Raw genomic sequence first — 11,780 nt, 5'->3', positions numbered from 1 at the left:
AATCAAACCGAATTAAATTTGTCGAATGTCGATTTGGTTAGATTATTCGGTTTTTATAAACCCCTAACGATGACGTGGCTAGTCAATTTTATGATTTTACGTGTAATCCATGCTCATGAGACACTATAGTGTTAATGCATTCCCCATATTGAAACAAACTTTGAATGTCAATTCATAATCATAAAATAAACTCAAGAATTATCAAAGAAATAAACCATTTAATTTTCCCTTACAAAAATATAACCCAACATCAAGAATCAAGATTCACTAGTACTGCTTCCATGCGATTTCTTTTTATGTCGCTCTTGTACTTGTTCTTCTTCTTTGCTTTCTTGATCCTCAACTGGTTCTGCAACTGGAATATCAGCGGGTCGGGTTGTAGGTGGTGGGTCAATCCTCCCATCAATGCAAGAAGAACATTTTCTCTCTACCCAACCTTCAAAATCATATTGCCAATGACCCATGACCCTCCGACCCGAACATAAACGACCGATCATACCGGCTATAACTCCAAGAATGGTGATCACTGCGAGAACTGCTATAACGGGTCCAACTGAACCGTGACCCGTGTGGGCTGTGTAGGCTTGCTGGGTCACCTCTGTTGGTGGTTGCTGCTGCTGCTGATCAAGTGGCGTAGACATTGAGAAATGATCAGATTTTAAGCTTTTGAAAATACTTTTGAGGGTTTTTTTTTGAAAGTAATTGGTGGAAATGGAAAATACTAGAAATTTTGAGTACCACTTTTTTGTATTTTTATATTTGGTTTGTGTGGTTCTAATCTATGATGTTTTTTTTTATTCAAGAACTTTTAGAAGGCAAAGAGATGGAAGTTGGAAATGATGAAAAAAAGTAGGAAATAAAATTTGGAAAAGTTTTTTTTTTTTTAAGAGGGAAAAGAGGAGTGTTTTTTGAGTGAAGAACCAAAACCCCAAAAAGCCCTTTTCAAATGAGCTTTTGTCAGGACATTTTGTGGGACTAAATTGCAAAAATTTATGGAAAAATGCTTTGGCAAATTGGCAATAATGGATTGGTTTTCAAAATCTGAAAAGAGCCAAAAGGGTACATTTAAAAAAGGTCCCTAATATTTCACATGGTTTCTGATTAGTTTGACAATTTTTCAATGCCTTTGTTACCTTTCTTGACTAATTTCGTGAGGCAGAGAGTTAGTAGAAATTTAGAACCAATTTCTATACATGCCAAGTAAGAAATTAACACGCTACTAAAACAAAGAATATGCCCACCATATTGAGAACAATATTCTAACTATAAAACAAAAATGAACAATTATTCAAGTCCAACGTTATTCATATACCAAACCAACGAGATGTTTATCATTTTAAAATAGTTAATCATACTAAATACACATCACATGAAGATTTTACATAGCACGACATAATCCTTACCGGATGAAATTAGGCAGAGAAAAATCTGCTTTTCCCGCTGTTGCAACTATGGATGCTGCTGTATTAGAGTCTTACTAACACCCAATATAAATATTATATGATCGTTATATGGCTCCTTCATATAGGATACGGTGGAGGTTTTGAGTTCAAACATCTGCGTCCACAATTTAAAAAATAAATTTCTTAAAGAATACATTTAAATTTTCATTATCGAAATAAAGACATTAAACACCTGGAATTCTATTAATCAATTTCCATCTATGATAAAAAAAAAATACAGCTTACCCATCTCTTTATAAACTGTAAACAACTACTTAGTATTTCTTTGATACATATTTACATGATTAATATATCAATCTATTTTAATAGAATGCTAATTCATCCAAAAATATCTCATCTTTTTTTATTTTATTTTGTTTATGACCATACTTTTAAAACTGTTAATTTTTTTTTTCAATTTTCAATTTCAATTATATTCATTATTAAATTGAAAAATAAATAAACAAGTCCTTCATAATACTTCATATTATTCTAAATTGCCTTTTTACCATCAAGATTTCCAAAATGAAGAGTGTATTTGAATTTTTCCCTCTTCAATTTAATCAAATGGTTAAATTAAAACTGAAAACTGAAAAATAAGTTAAAATTGATAATTTTAAAAGTTGAGTCATGAACGAAAAAGTTAAAAATGCTTCAACCATAACGGAAACAAAAATTTATTAACAAAAAAATTAAAAAATTATTATAATTCATTTATATTTTATTTACAAATTTAAATACAACAAAGAGAGAAGAAAAATTAGATAAGTGTAAGTTCTCTAGTGATATTAATTAGGGGTGTGCATTCGGTTTTTTTGTTCGATTTGAAAGTGAAATTATAATAACCGATCAATTTTTGAAGAAACTAAAGACTGAGCCAAATTTTGAAAATAATTTTGTTTCGGTTTGATTTTTGGTTTTACAGTAATAGAAAAAAAACTATTCTTTTTTAAATGTACTTTATAAAAAAATGAACATTAAATTAAAAAATCAAATTTAAGTCAAATTATAATCTATTATGAATTTTAATATTTTAATATGAAATAAGATAATATTTTTTCTGAATTAATTCCATAAAAAATTATGATTTTTACATCTAATTTCATTTTAAACACGACTTTTAAAAGTTGACATATAACATCATGACTTTTCATTATATTTTCAAATCTATCAACTACATAAAATTTGGTGTATTTTTTATGACTAAATTTTTCTATTTCTACATACTCTAACTGAAAGAGAATAAGATTTGATGTGGATTTATAATTTGGGTCTTTTTTATTGGTGATTTAGTGAAAAATTTAATTATAAAAAACACACTGAATTTTAATTTGGTGATAGATTTGAAAAAAAAAAGAAGGTCGTGATTTTATATGCTAACTTTTAAAAGTCGTGTTTGAAATGAAACTAAATGTAAAAGTCGTGATTTTTTATGAAATTAACCCTAATTTTTTTAAAAAATTAAAAAAATTAAAAAAATTAAAAAACTATAATATTTTGATTTTTCCGAGTCGGTTTTTAAAACTTATAAGCGAACCAAACTGAAAGTCCCAAACATATAAAAAAATTCAAAATATTGAAATCGAACTGGTCGTCAGTTCGGATTGGTTTATTTTTTATACGGTTTGATTTTTGCACACCTATAATATCAATATTACTTTTTTTTTTATTTTTGCACACCTCTAATATCAATATTACTTTTTTTGATTTTTGCACAACTCTAATATCAATACTACTTTTTGTTTCTATTGCCTCTTTTAATTATATTCTAGTAGCAAGTAAAATAGAGTTGCATGCATGCTGACCAGCCACTTCATCAAAATCTAAAGTTGTTTCCTCCAGATCATAGATAAGCTTGCTTTTGCCATGACAGGTCAAAAATGCTATACATTTTCTTTGTTTCTTTTATAAAATCCTAAAAAGCCATAAATTAAGTTTAAACTTTAGGCTAATTGGTCCATATTTCCTTTTTGCCTTTTTATTAGTATTTTGTTCCCACAAATAAAACAAATCTAAAAGAAGTAAGGTGTCAAAAATATAGAGGCCACAATTACTGGAAAAATTAGAGTGAGGCGAAATGAGACGGTCGTCCAATTGTGATTTCGAAATACCAAATCACTTGTACCAGATGATTATTTTGATTTTTTTTAAAAACATTGAGCTAAATGTTACCATTTAAGTTAAATTGAATCTTAAATATTAAATAACGTCATTCGGTTTTAAAAATAACCGAATAAAATACATATCGATCAATTATTTTTATCCTAAACGGATAAAATTTTAAATTCCACCACTTAACAACTATATGAAAAGTGAATCTAATCCAAATTGTTCATGATCATGAAATTTAAAGAGGTGTATAGTAATTTTGAGATCTCATTACATCTGATTCCTACTAATATTGCAAATTTCTCTATACTAAATTTGATTCTTAAATCACCAACTCCAAACCACATTTCATCTTATTCTGAATGAATGAGCTTCCTTGCAACATCGAGTGAATAATTTGGACTTAAAAATAGAACTTGGCGTATCCAGCACAAATCCAAAATAAATCTCCCTAAATAAATTCAACTGCTCATCCGACAACTTGGTTTTCAAATTCTCAACAACTTTCTACTACATACAATAATTAACTTTGTGGTTGGAAATTTTTCATATATCCAACAAGTAGACCACATCTGCTAAAAAAAATGACAAAAAATGAGCAGTAAATAAAAATTCAATCAATAAACATAATGTGTCAGTTTGTAATGCTTTTAACATAAATGCCCCGACTGTCAAATTAATATCACATCACTAAAATAATGTCGATATAATTCAATTAAAAAAATATCACACATTCAATTAGTTATGTCTACAAATAACTGAGTGAATATATTATTTCTCCTTTAACGGGGCTATCTGGGAGACATAGCTGAGTAACTACAAGTAGCATAAGTTGATGGATGAGTGATGGTATTGATGAAGGAGCTAAGTTGATTACATTCTCTTTTGATTATTGTTATATAAGTTCAAAACGAATTTATTTAACTAAAATTATCAAACTTTAAAAAATCTACATTTCAAATCTGTGTATAATGATTTGACTGACAGAAAATTTAGAAAGGGTAGATAGAGGGATATAAAGATAGATGGGTTCAAGATGCTATTGTCATAACAAATATCAGATCGAAAGTTGAGGACGATAGGGCAATCACTTACTTTTGGATTGTGAGGAATTCGACCGGTGAGCAATGGGCAGATAAGGGTCACATGATGGTGCTCTGTAAGCCCGGACAAACATCATTGTTCCCCCCAAATTTGGTGCTCTGAGATAATGAGTTTGTATTTATTAAATAAATATTTATTTTTTTGTTTATTTTCTAATTTTTTTTGTTAATTCTTTTCAGGCGGTTCGTGTGAGATCTTAATCTACCTACCAGGTGTTTTATTTTATAAATTGTTTGTTATGTTTTTATTATTCTTAAGAAATTGGGTCCTTCTTCAATCCTTTAAAAAGTCTTGAAAAATATACTTTTTGGAAAGTTAATCTCGAGCAGTTTGTTTGATCTCAGAATTGTAGAATTGTGGTGGATTTACTGTTTGTATTTGGTTTTGAGATTTGAGACATAATTAAATTCGAAAATTGTATGGAAGGTTTTAATTTGTATGGTTATTATTAATTAATCAAATCGAAGAGATAAAGTGAGTGCAAAATCATGATTGCAAATTACAATAGATGAATTGTGGTATTAAATATGGAGATGTTAGAATAAGATTTATTTAATGTCAAGAAATCTAAAATCAATATAAAAAAGTGGCTCCGTTCAATTTATAATAATTGTAACCATCTTATTGCACTAAATCTGAGAGGAAGAGTAGAAAATAAAACCTCATATTCTTCTGCAGTTATTTGATATGAAGATTTCAAACGATTTGTTGTATCGATCAATCGTTGAATTTTACTAACACGTTCTTTATCAATCTTCATCCCAAATTTGGGTGGCTTCCCCCTTCCGCCCCGCCCCCTATGTGAGTGTATAAATCAATTAATTGTTGTACAACATACTAGGAAACTGAAGTATTTGTTTTATAATAGATATTTAAAATTATAGTTATAGTGGATGCTATAATAATATGTCACCTAAAGTTAATTTTTTAAAGGCTAAAACTTCCTTCGATGATAATGAAAATTATAAATATTATTAGGTTCCTCAACAAACTAAAAGAAGTATTCTAAAATAATGAAGAGAGCTGTTAAAAAACATTATACATTCAATTATTTCTGTCTACAAATAACGGATTGAATAGATTATTTTTCCTTTAACGGAGCTATCTAGGAGACAAAGTTGAGTAACTAAAAGTAGCATGAGTTTGATTATTGTTATATTAGTTTAAAAACGAATTAATCTAATTAAAATTATCAAACTTTAAAAAATCTACATTTGAAATTTATGCATACAATGTTTTGACTGGCAGAAAATTTGAAAGGGATAGATAGAGGGAGATAAAGATCGAGGGGTTTAAGATGCTACTGTCGTAACAAATATCAGATCAAAAGTTGATGACGACGGGACAGTCACTTACTTTTGGATTGTGAGAAATTCGACAGGTAAGCAATGAGTAGATAAGGGTTACGGGATGGTGCTCCATAGGTCCGGACAAACATCACCGTTCCCTCAAATTTGGTGCCCCGAGGTAATGATTTTGTATTTATTAAATAAATATTTATTTTATTATTTATTTTCTAATTTTTTTTGTTAATTCTTTTCAGGCGGTTCGTGTGAGGTCTTAATCTACCACCAGATGTTTTATTTTATAAATTGTTTGTTATTTTTTAATTGTTTTTGAGCAATTGGGTCCTTCTTCAATCCTTTAAAAAAGTCTTGAAAAATATATTTTTTGAAAAGTTAATCTAGAACAGTTTGTTTGATCTCAGAATTGCAGAAATTATGGTGAATTTACTGTTTGTATTTGGTTTTGAGAAATAATTAAATTTGAAAATTGTATGAAATGTTTTAATTTGCATGGTTATTATTTATTAATGAGTTAATTACATATAAAATCATCACCTTTACACGAATTCTCAAAAATAACACGACCTTTAAAACGTGTCAATTCAGGGCATCACCTTTCATTTATTTTCAAAAATAACATGGGCAAGTTTTTAGATAAAATTTTGCTGACTTGGACACTCAATGTGAGTGCCACGTGTCATGCCACGTCAGCAAAAATGCCACTAAAAATGTGCCCGTGTTGTTTTTGAAAAAGAAATGAAAGGTGGTGCCCTGAATTGCCACGTTTTAAAGGTCATGTTATTTTTGCAATTTCGTGTAAAGGTGGTGATTTTATATGTAATTAACCCTTTATTAATCAAACCGAAGAGGCAAAGTCAGTGCAAAATCTTGGTTGTAAATTACAATAGATGAATTGTGGTATTAAATATGGAGATGTTTGAACAATATTTATTTCATGTCAAGAAATCTAAAATCAATATGAACAAGTGGATCCGTGCAATTTGTAATAATAGTAACCGTCTCATTGAACTATATCTGAGATGAAGAGTAGAAAATAGAACCTCTTATTTTTCTACAGTTATTTGATATGAAGATTTCAAACGGTTTGTTGTATCAATTGTGGAATATTACTATCACGTTCTTTATCAATTTCCATCCCCAATTTGAGTGGCTCCCCCCGCCCCGCTCTGCCCCCCTTTGTGGGTGTATAAATCAATTAATTGTTGTACAACATATTAAAAAACTAGAGTATTTGTCTTATAATAGATATTTAAAATTATAGTTATAATAGATGTTAAAATAATATGTCAGGTCAAATTAATTTTTTTTTTCAAAAGCTAAAACTTCCGTCGATGATAATGAAAATGACAGATATGATTAGGTTCCTCAACAATTGAAAGAAGTATTTCAAAATAATGATGAGAGCTATTAATACAATCATCGAATAGGGTTTTTTCAAACATCAAAACGTTACCAGAATACATATATGTTCAAATATCGAAACATGATCTTAAAATCCCTTAGATTCTTGAAGTTTCAAACATTTCAAATCTCATCTTCAATGTAGATCTTAAATACGATCTGCATGATCCATTAAATCATAACTCTTTGATTTTCATTTTCAATAAATTTCACAAAAATAGATCAAACACATCTCAAATTGTTTTATTCAAACACAACAAAAATTCCAAATGAAGGGATTTATTTATAAAAAGAAAATACTATAGAGATAAGTAATAATTTGGCGAAAAAACTAAGTTTCTGATAAAATCAGAAATCACCTTCTCCCATCTTTTAAAAAAGATCTAGATGAGAGGAAGATTTTTAGAAAAAGGGGGACTTTTTTCAAAAAGAGAAAAAAATAATAATTATTATTTATATGAGTTTAAGTATTTTAGCTCTTATGCATTTAAAAAACTGCTATTTTTTATGTCTTTTTTTTCAATTAAGACTCATTTAAAAGGGAGTTTCAATTATAAAAAATATATATATGAGAAGGAAAATAGTAATTTTCAAAATTTATAGAAGAACAGTATTTCGAATGTACACTTATGGAAGTAATAATAATTATCCAAAAAAATCAAGTGTAGCATTCAGGCCATCTCCAACCACCCACTCTAAATTTGGAACTTAATTTTAGAGAAAGAGTAAATTTCTCTCTAATCTAAATAAGTTTTTGGCCTCTTTAGATAAGTACCTATAAAAAGTTAAAATATTATCAAAAGTACAACTTCAAAGTTTGTTTTTGAAAATACAATATGTACTTTTGTTTTTGCAATACTGACTTTTATTATTTTCAAAAATATTTTTTTAATCTTATAACTGTGATTATAGTTAACCAGTGATATACTAACATGTTTCTAACGGTATACTAGAAAATAATTTATATTTTATATGCACAATTTTAGTTTACTAAAAAATTATTAACGATATAATAAAAATTAGTCAACTATAAGTTTATCAACGGTTTACTCACGGTTCACCAACGGTATTCTAAAAACAAAATTATAAAAAGTATAAAGAGACCAATAGACCAATAGACTGAATTTGGTTTGATAATGGTTGACATGAATTTGCACAACATCATTCAATCTCCAAACAAAACCTTCTAGTCTTTAGGCATAAAGGTTTCTCCAATTTCAGTATGCTCAAATTTGATGTTTCTTCTTGTGAGACTGAGTGTCCGTGTAATGATCAAATCCTCACCGGCAGTGATAACTCTCAAAAACAAAATCATGGGTTGAAGTTTCTATATTTCCTGCTGTTGCAGATGCTGAAACTTTCCTGCACCTGAAAAATTCAGAATCTCAGAATTGATTGTTAAGGTCAAGAATATGCAGAAGCTCAGTGGACGTAAAGATTCTGTTGCAGGACAATGATCTAAACCAAGTCGTTTTCGTTATATAAACGACAATGTAATAACCAAGTGATCAGTTATTCTTCTTACTTCACTCTTCGCACCATTTGCATTGGCTCCTGAAATCCTACAGAAACAAATTAAGTTCGTTCTATCTGCTCTCTTCTTTCCTTTTCTCCGACACCCGCTACTTTTAATTGCCAAAAAAATCCATTGAAATTGATCAACCTTCAGTGGAACTATATGCGAAACAGTTATACTTTTCTCAATTCATCATTCCGAAGCTATAATTTCACTAACATTGGTCTTCATTCTCGCAAGAGAACAACAGGGCATTGAGTATTATGGGTTCTAATGTTATAGACACCTTTGTTTCTATGTATTCTTTTGAGAAAGACATTGATATCTCATCCGAAGAATTCAATCGACGCGTGGCTGATGTCTCAAATGTGAAATATTCCTGTGCTGTTGATGGGATACGATTGGGGTTGCACAATGCTGTTAGAGTTTCGGTGCTATTGCTATTGATAGTGGGAAAGCTGATGATGCTGGAAGTGTTTTCTAGGGTGTTCATTCGGCGTAACATTGAGGGAGGAAATGCTGTTGCATTGTAATGTATGTATTAGCTGCTCTTGTTTTATGATGTTTGTACAGAATTTGTGTTTTCCCTTGTTCATACGTTCATGAATTTAGGTTTAGTATTATGGTATTCTAGATTGATGTCATTTGGATGATTGACAGCCTTTGCTTGATAGAACGCGAAGAAAGAAATAAATTGTTTTTTTTACAAAATTAAATAGAGGCCATGTATTCTATTTGTGCTTCTTTACAAAATATGCTGTCATAAAATGAAGATATGTTACGTTGAACTTCCAATAACTTTCGATGTTTATCTGCCGACATTAATCTTAGGACCGAGTCTTGAATTAGAAGGGGTATGCGGATGAATATTTTTATGTGTCTCTGATCTTCATCCTGTTGGAAATTGGACTCGGGTGTCCTAAAGTCTTTTATTCATCTAAACAAATTCTCATGTTCTTGTTATATTTGATTTCTCAGGCATTAAGTGTATTACTCAGGCCATGCTTGGTTCATGGAATAAGTGCGGAATGGAATAGCTATTCCGTATAGAATGACAATTCTTTACTTTGGTTCATAGAATAGGTATTCTAAAGAATTGCTATTCCATGATTTTGTGGAATAAACACTCCTCTCAAAAATTAAAGAATGGCTATTCCATTCCTTATGAAATAACTATTCTATTCCATGCTATTCTATTGCATGAACCAAACATAGCCTTTAAGCAAAATAATAAGCATAAATACTAATAAGTCACCCACCTAAGCCATCACTATAACACAACAATTATAGGCACTGTATTATCTCAGAGGTCCATTAAAATAGTATGTGGCTCACTTGCATATCTAGTATAAAAGACAAAAAACTCCATGCTGGCTTTCTATTTTTTGTCATGCAACTTTGCGTTACTGTCTTCCATAGAAGAGAAACTTCAGATTTCCATTTGCTATGTAGCTAACATTATTGAGATATACTAGCAACAAGAACATCATCTTCCCCACCAACTTTTGATATTCTTCATTTCATGGCTGCTCAAATGAGATCCGATGAAGGTCCTCCACCAAGTTTCTTCAAAGTAATTCTTCAAAGAACTCTACAAGACAAGAAACTGGTAAATTGTAGTATATATTTATGTCTTGACTTGATTCTGAGACCTACTTTGTTTATTTGATTTCTTTTTTATATTCTTAGACTCGTACAAAATGATTTACCATTTTTTCTCTGTTTGTTCTGAAAATGTAAACGCAGATGATTCCGATTGCGTTCGTGAGGGTACATAGGAATTTGTTTCTGGATTATGTCAATCTCATTGTTTCAAATGGCCAGACATGGAGAATAGGACTCACAAAATTCGACGACAAGATATATATACCTCGACAGGAACTGGCTGGAATTTGTGCCAGACTTTTCAATTCAGAGTGAATCTTTGCTGACATTCAGACTTGAAGCACTTTATACTTTCGAAGTGAGCATATATCTTCCTTCTGGCTGCGAGATGTGCTATCCTATCATGTCAACTACGCCTGCACGCAAAACCAATCCCGAGAAAGGAGAGTGCAGTAAGACTTCACTAGGAAGTCGCCAAGCGACGCAAGCTTGGAGAAACTTCAAGACAGAAATGCCCTGTTTCAACATTCTGATGCAGCCATACCATTTCAAGCACAGTATCGTTGTAAGTAGTTTTCAACAGAATATATATATGCCTAATGCCTACATATGTTTCCGAAACAAAACATGGAAATATCGAACTCGACAAACATAGAAATGTTGGACTCAGTAACTTTGACAAAGTGTTTTCAGAATTGAGTTAAGCATGTTTTGTTGTTTGTGATTTGTACAGCATTTGCCAACTAAATTCAGCACAATTCTGATGCAAGCTCCTGAATTCATCAACCTTCAAACTTCCGAAGGACGAAAATGGAGTGTTCGACTGCGCAAACAAGTTTCTGAAGGGAAATATAATCGTTTCAGATTAGGGAATGGATGGGGCGACTTCCGAGATGAGAACAATTTGAATATCGGAGATGTTTGTGCTATTGAGATTATCAACGATAATCTCTGGAAAGTTACCATCTTCCGTGCTGACAAACAATCTCCATTTCTTGTGATGTTTAATTAGAATTGCTTGATGAAAACTTTATTATGATATTATGCAATTTAATGATAAGTACTATTAGTATTCATTGGTGTTCATATTACACACTTAAAAGAACAATTAGTGCATTTTTTGTTGATAATCAAAGTCATTTTTTTTAAAAATCACAATGAGTAAAGTCCACAAAAATTAACCCTAAATTTTTGTTAACTAAACTATCTATATTAGCTAAAACTTTTTTAAAATGTAGCCAAAATAGATTTGTTAACCTATTAACTTAATTTAATCGACCGTTAGCTCATTCCTAC

General features: G+C 30.3%; 2 protein-coding genes across 2 annotated transcripts; one reads left to right on the top strand and one right to left on the bottom strand.

Annotated features, from left to right (window-relative positions):
• Nucleotides 1–257: 257 nt before the first annotated feature.
• Nucleotides 258–641, bottom strand: LOC126681994 (uncharacterized). Its single transcript, XM_050377549.2, has one exon. It carries the CDS (start codon nt 639–641, stop codon nt 258–260), a length of 384 nt encoding a protein of 127 aa, XP_050233506.2.
• An 8,501-nt stretch (nt 642–9,142) lies between these two features.
• Nucleotides 9,143–11,560, top strand: LOC130015561 (uncharacterized). The gene is made up of 7 exons (XM_056105922.1): nt 9,143–9,408; nt 9,453–9,504; nt 9,858–9,900; nt 10,355–10,488; nt 10,626–10,639; nt 10,758–11,049; nt 11,218–11,560. Exons 1-7 carry the CDS (start codon nt 9,143–9,145, stop codon nt 11,494–11,496), a joined length of 1,080 nt encoding a protein of 359 aa, XP_055961897.1. The 3' UTR covers nt 11,497–11,560.
• The last annotated feature ends 220 nt before the right edge of the window (nt 11,561–11,780 follow it).

The sequence above is a fragment of the Mercurialis annua genome, linkage group LG5 (assembly GCF_937616625.2).
Source record: "Mercurialis annua linkage group LG5, ddMerAnnu1.2, whole genome shotgun sequence".
Classification (NCBI taxonomy): domain Eukaryota; kingdom Viridiplantae; phylum Streptophyta; class Magnoliopsida; order Malpighiales; family Euphorbiaceae; genus Mercurialis; species Mercurialis annua.
The sequence above is the reverse complement of the archived record's forward strand: the minus strand, read 5'-3'. Positions and strand labels throughout refer to the sequence as shown.